The following is a 16,111-nucleotide window of genomic DNA, read 5'->3' on the forward strand; positions in this document are numbered from 1 at the left end:
ATCAGAGACTCCGTCTGTCATTTCCTTTTACAAATATAGAACCAACTAGGAGGTTTGATGGAAGATATCTTATATGTAGAGCTTCTACGGTCATCTATTCAACTTTTTTTTTTAATTGTATCATTACCATTAATACCTATGAATGAACTTTCATTTTTCTTGATGCACTTGTTTAAACCTATTATATTGAAAGGAGAGAAAGATAATTAATTTTGAACCCAATTAAATTTAGGGTTATTAACTTTCATGTACTTGATAAATTTATTTAAGATCTCAACCTAGAGAAGACTATGAGAGCCTTTATTTGATGTTCTTTAGCACTTGAAATCCTTATTTAATGTCAAAAGTTCCAATTTCTGTTCATCATTTTCTTTTAATACTGGATCACCCAGTAACTCATATGTTAAAGAGAATCTTACTACATTGGACCCAGATTTTTTCTTGAAGGCATCAAGGCTGAAATAGATGGACAGACGGTTACATAACTCTCAGTGGCCATTGTACCTTCAAACGAACATGGGAGACTTAGAAATTTAGTACATAGACAAGTAAATGGGGTATCATGTTCAGTCTCTAAGGCTTAAGGACTTTTGTTTGGCGTGGGAGGCTGTCAAGAAACCTATGGAATCTTAAAGAGCAACAGAGATGAATATATTTGTCTTTTCTCACTCTTACCTACTTCAGAATCTTCTTTGCACACCACCAGGCACCTGATCCGACCTTACCCAACCTAACCCAATAGCTAAAAACCCTATTCATGTAAGAGAGGGGGCTCTTCAGACTGAATTTCTTATGGGAACTTGTTCAGATTAGAATTCACGCTTTTTTAGGAAATTATCAGAGTGTAAATTTCAATTTATATCAATACAGAAAAAAATTTTATGTAATACTTGTCTTTCTTTCTTTATTGTAATTTTTTTTCTATATCCAAATGTGACTAATAGTTGTAATAACAAACTATCGAGGATATTTTATTTTATTAATTGAAATTTTATTCAAAGAATTCCTGAATTTGCGATAAATGATCCTTTACAACGAAAATAATTAAATGAAAAGATAATTTAGGGAGGAAAGAATGATGCAAACATTTGTAGATGTTTTTTGATACATTTTTGTTGGAAAGAAAAAATGTGTAGGTTTATCTCAGGAAGTAATTCAGAGGTAATTGATGAAACGAGTATAGAAAAACAAACCTCACACTTATTATTTTCAGTTTGGACTTTTTGTTTAAGCTTGCAAGGTAAAGGTCGTTGCGGTTTTCCTTTGGGATGAAATCAAGGGATCGATCACAGGTCTTCTCTTTCTGGAATGATGACGATAATGATGATGAGGATGAGTAGTGTATACTTGTACACTTGTATAGAGCGGAAGACCGGGAGCAAAGAGGTGCCGATGGTAGAGAGAAAGCGCCTTCGACAACTAAATATAAGCAAGAAGGATAAGACAAAACGTATTACAGTAGAGAGTGGCGAAGTGAATAAGGGGAGAAGGGAGGAGAGAGGAACACAGGATGCTGTGCCGTCACGGTACACTTGCCTCCGGACTTGAATCTTGCCTCTTATTTCTTGAAGCAACCACGAGAAGCACAAAGTATCAACTCAAGGCAAACCTAACTATTTTCCTCTCTATCTTATTTTACATTGAAAAAAACATTATCTTTAACTGTTGTCTTTTAGTTATTTACTAAATTTAATTTTAAACTAACCGGACATAATAAAGGAAAAAAATCCTTTAACGGAATAATACTAAAATGAATATCATACTAATTATAAAATAATTATCATTATTATTATCTGCCATACAAATTTAATACTAATCCTTCATATAAAATAGATGAAATTACATTAACCAATGTTTCAATAATTTATTAATTTATCATATGTATATATAATTCCAAAATATTAACCTTTGTTTTAACAATAAAACACATATAATACATAATTTATTCAATAATGTAATTTCATATTTGCTAGTTATTTACTTCATTGGGATAAACATGAATATTTTCCGAAATAAATTGAAAGTAAGGTCGGATTAAAAAGGTTCTTTTTTCAAGTTGTCATCATAAAAGTAAGTAAATTGGTGAAAGAGATGAGAACAACTTAATTCTATAGTTGGAACCCTTTTATCATCTCCAACTACCTGGTAGAAATCGACTATGTTGTTGCTATACTGTTACAACTACTCTGTATAACTGTAGGTCCTGCACCGTTGTTGGATACCTCAAAAATAAGTCCCCATGTTTTACAATGTAAAGCCCAAACAGTGGTTTTGTAAGAGTTGTGATTGTTGGGTTGGAAAGTGTGAAGATATTCGAAGGGTTAACTTGGTTAACTATAAAAGTACACCCATAGGAAAAAAAAATTGTGGGGGTGAATATTTTTTGCTAATTCTATTTTTATGACTTTTGACTGAACTTTTTTCCTGCCAACCCCTTTCTGGAATTCTCCTTTTTTTGGTATCATAAAATTTTTAATAAATATGTTTGCTCGATTTGGAGATTAGGAAATTTTTCTCACTTAAATCGACTACCATTACCTTCCGTCGTAACTGAGATTCTGACCCTTGGCCATGTGGACCTGGAGGTCATTCTAGGGATAGCTCTACTGTGGGATAAATTTAAGTGAAAGGACCAAATTTGAGGCTTTTTTTAAAACATATTGTGGGATACAATTTTGAAAACTCATGAGAATTAACATATACTACAATTATTTACTCAAGATACTTTTAGGAATACATAATTGTTTTTCGACTATTTTTGAAGATTAATAGAAAAATGTCGAGTTGAAAACTTTTCGGAATAGCATCATTTACTTAATCATCAAACAATTCAGAACATCTGGATAAATACATTTAAAAAATAAAAATGACCACTAAAGTAATAAAATGTGGCCAAAATAAGAAAGTAATTTTTCTTTAAAGACTACAATAGTAAAATGTGGAAAAGTAAGATTAGAAATTGTAAAACTTAATTACTTAATACTTTCACGTTTTTATTGCTCCTTCCTTCTTTACCTTACCCTTTTTCTAACTCATTTAGCACCTGAGTTTAAAATTTGTAATAAAATTTTATTGACAAAATCCGTAGATTAAGTAATTTTTCTCATTTCATACCATACTACTTTAAGCAGCTATATTACACTTTTTACCAACTGGAAACCTGTCTCTCTCTCTAATCCTTAGGTCCAAAAGGATTTAAAAAATCTCTTTATTTTGGGACCAAAATAAACAACGAATTGATATAACTGATAAAAAAAATAAAATGTTTACAACAACACACTTACCTGAGGACACATTTTGCATTGATATTTTCTAGGGGGATGTGGACCCCCAAGATGGGGGTTTAGATGTGATGGATGTGAGGGTTTAACTGTCAATGGTTGTGGCACAACTAAGAGACTTGCTGGCGGACTTCCGCTACTGCTTCCACCAGTTCCTCGATATTGATCATCTCCTACAACACACAATATTCAATTCAATCCATTAAAATGCTGTTATAATTAAAATGTTTCCCAAAATAGTCACTAATAAACTCATCAATATAATTAATTATTTTTTCTTAAAAAGACTTTGGTAATGAATATTGGATAATAAATTTATCATATTTCTATGTAATATATTATGTTTAAAATGTATTTTTTAAGTGGAAATGGTTATTAATTTGTTATATCTATAGAAAGATTGATGAACTATTGGTACACTGATCATTTGAAAAATGATTGTAACTAATTAGCATCAGGATGATCTAGTTCTCACTGCTATGTAGCAGTAGCAGCAGTTGAAAGTCTCATATGTTAGTATAAAAGCTATATATAATAACTATATAGAGATGTATGCAGGCACATTCATGCTGACACTTGAGCTGTTATATTAATGACAACCAGTCGCAACATGGAATCATGAGCGTCCTTGCAACCCAAAAGATCCTTGCCCTTTGCACGCTGTGCTATTGCGTCAGCATCAATTCTCTTACCTTGCTGTTGATCTCCGAGTCAAGATGAGATGATAGACTAGTCAATAAAAGTTATTTAAATTCTTAAATAATATTTTTAACACCTTTCTAACCTTGTAGATAATTGGTAAACAGCATTATGAATTTAACTTTCAGTCATTTACTCTTATTCTTATTAATATAATAAAAGGTATTGAATTGAATTTTAAACATTTAATCTATGAAGTAAGTTAATTGACGGAACATTTTAAAATAGTATATTATTGAGATAATTAAGGAAAAATGAATAGACAATTTTAGAAACAAAAACGGTCAAAAAATAGATGAAAAATATAGATAAGTATACAGCAAGATTCTTTTCAGCATCTAGCATAGCTAATTGATCTTTCCAGTGCGCTTGAACTCGACGATTACAATTTGCATGCACGTAATACAGTTTCTCTTCTCACTTGGTACTCTTTCTTCATCTTACTCGCACTCTTAATATTGCTAAGCAAATGTTTCACGTCAATAGACAACTTTACAAGTGTTGTTCTTCGTTCAAACTCAACTGCTATATGTTTTCTTGGACTTTGCATGTACATTGCATTGCTTAATTACTCTTTTACGCGTCGTCATCATCATGAACAGGGTACAGAGAGTATTTCGAAAGATTTTTTTTTAAATCTATCATCAACGGAAATTTATTTTTAAAAACTATTCTCGTTACAATAATAAATTATTAATGACATGAATGATAAATTTTATGAAAAAGTCATCAAGTTTAAACAGTAATTTTTCATAAATGATAATGTACGGTATTTATTTTAATTTTTAATTAATTCATTGAATTGTTTAGCAATCATTTTTTACAAAAATTTGACGTGTTTATAAAAATGGTAAATAAACTACTGCTTCAACCTCTAGTTAGGAGATTAAAGTTTCAAGTGTTGACGATGTAGGTAACAGAAAATAATATAAATTCTCTAGAAGGCTAGAAAAAGGCAGAATGGTTAACAAACAAAGCTGTTGATGTGCGTGGGAATTTGTCAATTATTTCCCATTGTCTGTTTCTATATGAAATTGTGCATTCGTCGTCATTCACACCCACTACAACACACATATGCTTCAATATGTTTTTAAACTTATGTGAGTAAATATCCACAGCCTAAATTATTATTAAATGGCTGACAGACTTATCCTATAATCTTCAACACTTTGGGTTTCTTTTTAAAATCTTACTCAATTAAACTTTCTCGTCAAAATCTTTTATTTTTTTCTCTCTTATATTCGAATTGAAATTCCAATTTATGCCATTTCAAGCGAATTAAGTATCCACATCCATAAATATATCCAAGTCAAAATTATTATTAAATATTTATAACACAACAGTACAATAGAGTTATTAATTTGAATAATTAAAAAGTCTAAAAGTGATGTTGGTATTAATAATGAATTAATTGAAAAAAATAAATAATCACTTTTAACTGAAATTAAAATTTTTGAAAAAGCTCAATTGATAAATGAATCATCAAAAAGAAAAGAATAAAACTGAATAAACGGTTGGAGCAATTAAAAATAAATTTCTTTTAACGTTGAATTACTGGCTTTTTTCATAAACGTAGTAATTATTCTTATAACGAAGATAATAAATAGGCAGACGTGAGCATCTGACTCTCTGTTGAAATACGAAAGAAAAAATCCGTTATAGTCTTCAGTCGTATCTCAACTATAAAACCATAATAACAATTTGGAAAACATAAGTTATTGTTATAAAAATAATCACAATAATAAAAATTACATTAAATGATATATACACATTTTAAATGTTTATAACTTCAATGAAATAATTTTTTCTTTAAACTTCCATTTTTAGTTATTAGTTTTTTCCAACAATTTTAAATAAAACCCAAACATAAAATATTTATTTTATTCCACTGATAAGGTAGGTCGTTTGTGTGAATATTATTCATTTGATAGATCATGTAGGTGAAGACGAAAGAGGACAGTGGACACATTGAATTATGCAAATAACTCGGCAAATGTCAGTGGCTGTGGACGATCGATTAATCGATTTTCAAGTCCGGTCGAGCGTGAGAGAAGAGAGTAATATAGAATAAAAAAAAAAAAAAGAGTGATAGGAACCAGAGACATTTAAAATATTAAAGAAACGATGATGTATATATTTAGTGTTAAGGCGACAAATAAATATTATAAATCCACATATACGTATAAACAATAAAAATAAGATAATTTTAATTTAGAAAAAAATAAAATTTAAAGGATAAAAAAAATCAGTTAAAGACTATATTTATTGATTGCAATTAAATAAAAAAAAAAAGGCAAAAAATTTTAAGTATGTATGAATAAATCAATTCAACTCGTTCATCTTCTGTCTGTCTGAGTTTTTTAAATGGTTTTTTTTTGCCAAAGCAAAGTAACAGTTTCACAGGTGAATATAAGTAAAAAAAAACGACTACACTACTACACGGTTTGGGCCATAAAAAGATATATAAAGCGATAGAACGATGTTGGTCTAGAGTCTAGAGTCTAGACATCTTGCAGACTGGTGATATTTCGAATATGATTCGAATCATTTCTTTCTAAATATATGCTATCATAAACTCTAAATTATTCATTCATAGTAAAAATGAGCTTTTCAAGGTAAATGAAGAAATTTTGTTTTTTTTTTTCAAGGAGAATGCAACAGTGTAAGGAATTCTGAGAACAATAGTTTCATTGAGATTAAATGAGAGAAATCAGAATAAAGGATCGTGTCTCCAGGAGATCACGAAATGCCAAGGAATGACGCCTCCAATGAGTTTGACGAGTCATGGCATATATGAAGAACATAAGTCGTCATGAGAGAAGGTTAGGTATGAATATAGAGTTGAATTAACGAGCAAGACATGTGAGTAAGGGAGATGGAAAAAAAACGATGGCCTTGAGGCGGCCAAAGAGCAGATTCACAAAGCTGGATTTGGGCATCATGCGATCTGTGCATTAACGAGCCACTCACGGACCTCTTGTTGCTTCTAGCCTTGCGCAACACGCGGAACTGGGGTCTGGGTGACGGGAAAGACTTGGGTTGATTAGGAGGGTTGCCTCAGGCGCCGGTTTAAACATCAGGAAAGATCACAAGACACTTGATCGCTTCAAGAAATTAGTCTCTTCGTAGTTATTTACCTTTAAGTTACGCCTCTTATGTTTCCTTTGTCTAATGACTTTTAAATATGTGCCCCCATTGAATTCTCGGGAAATTACTAATCAAATCATCATCTGATCATATTCATTTTATGGAAATTGATCTATTTGATTTTTCTTGGTTAATTATATTATAAATGTAATCAATGATCAACTTATGAATCATTTTCTCGTTTGTTAAAAATGTTAATAAGGATAATTATTATACAGAGCATAGATAAATATTTTTTTTTAACCTTTTTAAAAAATCATTTATCATTGAAATATTATACAAATTGCCAATAGTTAGAATTTTTTATTTAATTATTTCTAGGATTTGACGGAAATTGAGAAAATTTTTTTTTTCTCGTTTTCAAAACGGATGTGAACAAGTGGAATTGAAAAAAATCTTTTCAGCTGGAAAACTAGTCAGTCATTAAGAAAATAAATATAGTCATTAAAATATTGTTTCAGTAACTTCCGTTCAAGTGACCATAAGATCATTAAAAATTTACCAAAAATGAAGAAGAAATTTTCTTAAAAGAAAATTTCCAAACGGATGTTAAAAATTATATACCAAGATTGGCTTATAATTGATGGAAAATAACTCTAATTATATTATTTGAAAAATTAATATATACAATATTCAACAAGATCTAACAAAATTATTTAATCATTTTAAAATAAAATAAATTAATCAAATGTATTTTTAAAAATAAAAAGATTATAAATAAATTGTAAGATTGAATTTGAAATGCTTATTGTTAATCAATTGTAAAAAATGATTTAGATTAGGTCATGAAACACTTGGACACATGTTGAATAAGTACACTGGCAGTGAAAAACGTTTATGGAAACGTGTTACAGCCTTTTACAAGGTAGATTACTCAATTTATAGTGAATAAACTACAAGAAATGTAACTCTCAGGTCATTACCAACAGAACGAAAGGAAAATGCACTTGAATCGTAACTTTTACTTCGTATATACTTTATCATTTACTTTCCCTTCTACATGTGTGATTGGTGGGGAATTATTAACGAATAAACAGAATAAAAAAAAAAAAAAGCTGCTGAGTCAAAAATAAAGAAAAAAAACTGCATGGATATAAAATGCAAGGGTTGACCTATAGATTTTAGTTATGTAATGTAACCTTGTAGAAAAGACTAAAGAACGCAATACAAACCAGACAGACTAGCGGGGAGTGGAGTAGTGAAAGATACAGGAAACATCCGGGCAAATTTAGCTTGGTGAGAGGACCTGAAATCGGCACTTATACATGCGTGAAAATAAAATATATATGTTGTTAGATGCGTGAGAGTATAACGTAAACATAGGTAGACAACATCTAAAAGAACCGGTTGTGACTTTGCATTTATGACGTAAGACAAGATTAAAGGAACAAGAAAAATAGAGAATAGGACAAAGAGAGATATGAATGTGAATGTAAACTTTTATATCAATATATTTTTTTTTTTTTCATCAAATTGAGGATAAATTTTGTCTAAAAAATCTTCAACATATTCTTTCTTAATTTTTTGCAAATGCATTTTATGATTAAACCTGTTTTTTTTTCTTTTCAATAATATATTTAACTATTTAATCACATGTGTGTTGTAGAGGACGTGTATTTTTTCAAGGTAACAATAAACAAGTATAAATAATCCCATTGTTATTAATATGTATAAAAATTAAGTCATTGTGAAATATAAATGTATTTTTTAAATTAACAACAACACATAGTATTTTTTTTGGAATGTTAATTTTTTTTCGCTACAAATTGATATAAAGGGTTGAACTCACCTTTTTGTAACTGATTGTGATCTGCATTCATCTTGGCCTGCAACAAAAAATGCTGGGTCTCAGAAAGGTAGAATCTGCGAACTTTATGCCTAACAATTATGTTGTGGCGTGAAATTAAGGATTTGAATAGTAACTCACCTCATATCCCTGTTTTGTACCACGTCCAGTGCCCCAATAGTCAGCATCCTTTTCGTGGGGATTGCATTGCTAAAAGAGAAAAGAAACAAAAAGAAAAATTAACTATGATACAATAGAAAAAAAAGGGACTTAAGCTTAAATCCATTGTAATCATCATTAGGAACAAAGACGTATATCTAAATAATAGAAACATAAGAAATGAAACAATTCCATTTGGATAAAATGACGTGTGAATTAGTTGAAATATCAAGTCTAATAATGACCTAAAAAGGTTTTCTCTAACATCTATAATAATGCTAAACTATCAAAGTGTCAAGCGATTTCACACTTTTCAAACTAGCAAAATGATTGTCCGTTATTTGGACGCAAGTTCCGTTCACAGACCCTTACATTTAACCCTTTTAGAGACCTTTCTCTTTCTCTCTCGCGCTCTTCACTGCTCCCTTATGGGCTATAAAAGTAGTAAAGGGGGGATAAATTATTCTCACTTCGAAAAGGATAAAAAATACTTATCATTACTTTTTTTATTTTAACGATATTTTTATTCAATCTGATGAAAATATACTGAAGCAATATGAAATAAAAAAAAATTATTGGAATAATTATTGCGAATAATTGAATGAAATAAATAATTTATTAGAAAACGATTATTAAGATTGTGAAATGAATAAAATTAGCAGCGGATATGATCAATTATGAAGTGAGACAATTTATCAAGTTTGAAGAAGGATAAAAAGGAGGTCATCCCTTGATATCCCTTATAACCTAGAATTCTACATGGGTCACCTACGCTTAGGCTTGAAGGGCAATGGACTCAGTCCTTGATCTCGAATGTTCACACACTAAAATGGGGTTGGTAGTGACAGAAAGTGTAAGGGAAAAGGGACAACTTAAAGTTTTAAAAATAGATAGTCGAGCATCGTAATGTTTGCTACAGGTGGCGAAAGAGACTGATTCGAGTGTATGATGGGAAAAATGATCTAGATGTCATCAGCAAGAGGATGTACAGAGGGTGGACACTTGGACACCAAGTGAGAATTCAATGGGAATCTTCTCTCACTTATTTGGAGGTTCCGTTTTAGAGTTCCGGAGGGGTCTTTGATCGCGAGTAAGAAGCCCAGAATGAGGACAAAAATGGAAAAATGAGTGATGCATCACAGATCGACCCGGAAATCGTACTGTCTCTTGTCATTTTTTTTTTTTCTATTTATGCTTTTTTATTTCTAGATTTTTATTTTTTCTCTTTCTTCTCGCCCTCGCGACATTATTTCGCCGCCATGTTCTATTTTTGTAGTAGACGGGAAAGAACATTTTTTTTTTGCCCGGGTCTAAGGTTAGAATCGGTCGGGACAAGCGCCAATCGATTGGCTCTCGCCTTTTTTTACTTTCTTTTATCTTATTCTTTATGTATATATATATACATATTGTGTTTCTTTCTATCCTACGTACAAAAATATATTCCAATCGTTATCCATTACTTATTAACCGGCAATTTTATGCTACTGGTTTTGACAATTATATTACTTAAAATAGTATTATGAAATTAAACAAACTGAATTTATATTATTTTTATAATTCCGAGATTGGTGAATAATTTAATCAGTGTTATAAATGATGATTGGAGTTATTATTACATAAACTGCAAAGTATTTAAATATTTAATAGACATATTTATTACATGGAAAATAATAAAATCTTCAGAAATTTGTCAAAACTCCATAAATAAACAACTGATTTCTAATAACAACATTGAGAATTACCATGAATAGAATTGAAAAGATGTATTTTAAAAATGTATATAATAATTTGAAAATGAAAATAAATAGTTGAAAAAAATCAGGATAAATTTGCAATAATGTCAATTTAAAATGAGAATAGTTGTGCGGTATTGGTCTACACGGAATACAAGTAAGAAAAGTAAATAAAAAAAGTAAATAGAATGAAATAAAAAATAAAAGTATAAAAAAAGTGCATAGAAATAGTATAGAAACGAAAAAAGAATTAACACGTAACCAGGAGCAAGCACGAGAGAGTTTGGAAGCAACGTGAGGTATCGAAGAGGAGAAGAGGTGAAGGATAGAAAGGGTGGTTGGGGTGTATAAAAAGAGGGATCGAGGATTTTTCCACCCCCTGCGGCTCGTCAGTAGAAGCTTCATGTCTCATGGACGGACTCGTGTGGGTTTCGGCGAAGGCTTACGTTATGGTAGTATTAGTACACGCTTCAGCCCCGCGAAAAAACCGTAGAACTAGCTGAAGGGGGTTGGATGGTAGTAGGGGTGAGGTTGAAGCAGAATGGGAGATGGGGGGTTAGAATAAGGGGGTGAGTTGAAAAAGTAGTTGTGAGACGTGAGGCCCATGTGCTTGTGATGGAGAATGGAAGAAAGTATTGGTACGATAGGCGAGAGAGCCCCGATAGCAAAAGGACGCCGACGTCCGTGGGAGAAGGAGGAGGAGGGGGTCGAGAGGGTAAGAGAAGAGTGAGGGGACGAAGTGAAGAAAAAAGAAGTAATAAGCGAGAAAAAAGGAGAAGAAACGACGGGGAAAAATAAAAAAAAAATAGAACGCGAGAGAGAAAATTCTCTCCTGTAGCCTCAAAGCTTTAGGGAAAAGGGATGGGGAGGTGGTGAAGAAGGAGGATGAGACGTAAGGGGTGAGTGTGTGGGAGAAAGTGGGCGAGAGACGACGGCGCCGAAGAGGGTGAGGAGGAAAAAAGGCGTAAAAAATGCAGGAGGTAACAGGAGGAAAAAAATCGGGCAGCCTAGGAAAGGAATGGAGGAGGAGGGTGGTCTCTCTAACCCACCCTGCACATGCGTGACCGTCCGCGTACGAGGCGGCGTATTGATCAGCCAAAGAGCGCTACGACGCCCGGCGTCCTTTCTGCGAGCCTTGCTTTTTTCGGCGAGATAGAAGGAGATGGAAAAAAAAGAGTCAGGTTAGGTTTTGTCTTTTGTCTCACTTTTAAGCTTCATGAGCAACGTAGATGGCAATATTGGAGACGCGAATATGTGTGACGATCACCCCAAAGGGCACCGCGACCTAGTACAACTCTAACTGACGTCATTTGCCACCAAAAAACTTTTTTTTTTTTTTTTTAATCAACATTTTTCACTCCTTAAGTCTTAAGACTCTTTTTTGACTTATTCAATTTAATTCTAATAGAGTTGGAATCATTTGGAAGAAATGATCTTAATAATGTTTGCTCGCAGGAAATTGGATTGATATTGAAGTTATACTGGAAATTTATATCTCAAGATCTTTTCTACAGAGAAATTATAGTTTTAAGATGCTCAAAAAAAAGTACCACTTTAAATATTATCAACTATTTCAATCTATATACTTTTATTCTATTTTTCATTAATTAACGATACTTTTTAACATCATAGGTATTTGACGAGTCAATATTTTACATTTATATTAATGCTAAATTAAAAAAAAAAAAAAAAAGCATAAACACAATAGCGAATTGTTTTTTTTATTTTTTAAAAAAGTTTTTTGTGGAAAAAAATGCTACAGAATTCAAATGAAATTTTACTTTTGTAATTCATAATGAAAAGCATTTTTTCGATAGTTTAATAATTAATACAATAACTTGCCTTACATATTGAAAAGCATACAATAAATAATATTTTTCTAAAATCTTTATTTTTTTTAATCTCATTATATCATAAAAAACTTTTTAAATCAACTATCAGTAGTGTCATTATCATTATCAGGTTTAATATTACCAAATAAATTGTCAAAGAATTTAAAGTAACTTGACTAAAATGTTTAAAGATGATTTTTTGTTGAAATCAATGGTGCAAGAGAAAAAGTATCGATAGCTCCTTGGGTCATTGGACCCCTTGTGAACAAACAAGGTTTTTGATGAATCGACAGCAGCTGGACTGAGAGGGTTAAAGTGCACATAGAGTTGAAAGTTGGCTCAAATCACATCCGGAAAGTTTTAGAAATGATTAGGTAGCAAGTTTGGGTGATAAATGAATAGCAAAGTATGGAAGATCCGCGGGAGAAGATGAGTCCAAGCGTATAAACATTAGACACATGTGTTCCCACAACTTTATACTTTTATTTAGGACCGGGCAAGTCATATCATTTAAGATGTTTTTTTGGTAGACGTCAAAGGCCTCTTGAGAGAATTTAAAAGATGGTCGGTTCTAAACCATAAGAGATGAGGGGGAGGGGTAGAAGAGACTAAGTAAAGTAAGAGAATGAGAAGAACGCATGCACACATGTGGCCTATCTCGTGTGACTTCCCTCGTCGTCGTTCCTCATAGCCGACATATGCAGAGTAAAGGACTTGTAAGGGGATTGAGTGGAGCAAAGTAAAGAGAACCGAGTGATAAAACTCAACAGTTGGCACTGAATCGTAACTTATTCCTCTCTTCCTACTTCCAGCCCTTCTTCGCCTTCTTTGTCATATTTTAGATTCCTACAAGCGATAACTTTGATTTTTACTGCTAGTACATCATCAAAAAGAGCACAAAGTTGAACAAAAAAATCATCCCAAATAAAACAAAAATTCAACTGTTTGATATTCGGTATTTATATTCACTAGAATTCGAATATTCATTCATTTAATAAAATTCTAAATTGACTATAAATTTTACTTGCTTGTTAACTGTTTTTATTAGTAGTCAATTTCATTGATAAAATAACATTCTTGGATCGAGAATAATTATTTTCTTGATTATAATATTCTTAAATAGAAAGAATAATACTTGTACTACATAACACAGTGAATCTATTCTATTCTCATCTTGTCTTCATTATTGTTATGTTGTTCATGAATTATTTTTTTATTTAAGAATATTATGATTAAGAATAAAATTATTCTTAATCCAGAAGTATGGTTTCGTCAGTGTATTTTGAATGATTTAAAGAGACTTCTAAATGTTATATTTTAATTAAAAATACAATTAAATTTCTTTTTTTGGGAAAAAATCACAAAAAGATAATATTAAAAATCTGTGGGGAAAAAATGGTGCACTGACCTAAAATAAGATAAGAAACTCTCACGACCCAGACAGCTTTTTGCTGTTGGCCATTGCGGAATTACTGAGGAAATTCCCATTCTTCTTGGCCATAACATCGCGCCATAGGAGGTAGAGTCTGCAGACAATTCGCAGTAAAATTTTTACAACCCCAACGGCAGCCGCGCGCCAGACGCGGGATAGCCGCTGCCTGCTCGCGAAACCCATAAACCTATACGTCTCCTCTACTACCCTCTATACTTTTCTGTATATACATGCCTTCAATCTCTACCCCTACGTCTTCCCCCTCATAACCCCTTGTCACATTCTCTGCAACTAAACCGAGAGTCGTTACTGCATAAACGAGAAAATGCATTTCCCCTTCCACTTTTGTATTCCATCCTATCAACCCCTTATACACCCCCTAGCGAACTTTATTAGCTTCAGTCTAGACATTTTAAAATCTCGCATCATCAAATTTTCGTATAAACAATGATAAGGCAAATAAAAAAATTCCTTCAAGTTCTTTAAAGTCAAGTTGTCATTAATCATTTTTTTCATTCAATTTTATTGTAGATAAGATTTGTTAAAAATTAATTACTCTCTCTCTCTATATATATTTTTTGTTTATTTATAAAATAAATTCAAAGATTATTTGAAATATCTTTAAAACGAAGTAATAATTAACATCAAATCAAATTCATAGAAGTGTAGATTAGACGTATTTAAAATGATGTTTGTTTGCCTCAACTGTTTCAACTTCAACCCTTAAACTTTATTAACTTCAGTTTGTGTGTTTTGAAGTTGAGAATTGGGAAAGTCTTGAAGTTTTGATATAAACTAATAAATATAACATGTAAAAAAATGTGTTTTGACTTCTTTAAAGATGTGAAAATTATTTCCGTTTCAGTCGTTCATGCCCTCAAAGTAAACTTTATTACTAACTTCAGTGATGATGTATGTCAAAGCAGTCTAAGATTGCAAAACTTTCGTATTAACTAGACAGAAAAAGTTATTTATAAAAACGTGTTTTGATTTTCTTTCTCATAGTAAACCATTTCATACTTATCTTTTTCTTAATCCATGAAGTTAAACTTCACAAGTCCAAGTAAATTTCATTTGAAATTCTTTCATTACAAAGTTTAACTAAATTTATCTTTATTCGATTATTTTTAAAAATTTTTGTTTTTAACAGAAAAAAAGTGTTCTTTAAATTTTACAGAAAATTATGTCAACTACTTTACTTCTACTGCTAAAAACTTCTCTACATTTCTCAGAATAATTTCATTAAAGCGTCGACAACAAAATTCTTCTTTTCTTGCCATTTTTTAATGAGCCTTCTTTTTTCGGGTTCACTTTCAACTACATCAAACATTTTTATGATATTTAACTAAAAACAAAATGTGGAAATTAGTTAAATTTATAATTATTGAAAACACCACAGTAAATGAAAAAAATGGAATAATTAATTATTGGAAATATTCAAAGAAAAGTTTAAACAGATTGAAAATTTCTCTAAATTCTCACGTAGTCAAGTGAAAAAAATATTTTGACATTTTTCAAAAGAAGAAAAGAAAGAGCGTGTCTTTTTCAATCACACATTGGACCATAGATCCTTATAACTATAAAGCCCAAAGACTAGTCCTGGATTGTGGCAACACGTGGTAAGCGTGTCCAGACTGCAACCAAGCATCTACACTGCCACACTCGATATAGTGATCCTAGTGTCTTTGTTGGATAGTTTGTGGCTTGTTTGGGCAAATGCTTCAGTGTTTGTGGCTGCACGTTCAAGATAGAGTTACCGTGGAAGGCATTGAGCCAAACAAACTGCTTTCTCATTCTTACAAGCTTTCAATGCACCTCTTCACGGTGCATCAATTTGAAGGCTTTGATGTCTTTTTTTTCTATTTTCTTCCAATCCAAGAATCTGCCCTACTTCTGACGTCTGAGGTGCAAATGCAAACTGAACATAAAGAAAGACATAAACCCCGGAATATTTCGAGCAGAGTTAGAGGGAAAAAGCGTAAAAATGAAAAACGACAGAGAAAATAGCGAATAAGGGGTAGAAAAGAAAGAGAAAAAAAGGG

The 16,111-nt window shown here is 31.6% G+C and overlaps 1 protein-coding gene across 3 annotated transcripts in view; it reads right to left on the reverse strand.

Annotated features, from left to right (window-relative positions):
- The window catches only part of LOC118069481 (zinc finger protein rotund-like), a 72,690-nt gene that overhangs the window by 23,312 nt on the left and 33,267 nt on the right, over positions 1-16,111 (reverse strand). For 2 of the 3 annotated variants that reach the window (XM_035087625.1, XM_035087623.1), the window contains exons 3-5: positions 9,055-9,123; positions 8,917-8,968; positions 3,285-3,454 (exon numbers count right to left, since the gene is read on the reverse strand). In XM_035087625.1, coding sequence (XP_034943516.1) covers positions 3,285-3,454; positions 8,917-8,968; positions 9,055-9,123 — 291 coding nt within the window. The remainder of the gene's footprint in view (positions 1-3,284; positions 3,455-8,916; positions 8,969-9,054; positions 9,124-16,111) is intronic. The other variant, XM_035087624.1, reaches the window with a different exon arrangement.

The sequence above is a fragment of the Chelonus insularis genome, unplaced genomic scaffold (assembly GCF_013357705.1).
Source record: "Chelonus insularis isolate UGA/USDA-ARS -01 unplaced genomic scaffold, ASM1335770v1 contig_410_pilon, whole genome shotgun sequence".
Taxonomy (NCBI): Eukaryota; Metazoa; Arthropoda; class Insecta; order Hymenoptera; family Braconidae; genus Chelonus; species Chelonus insularis.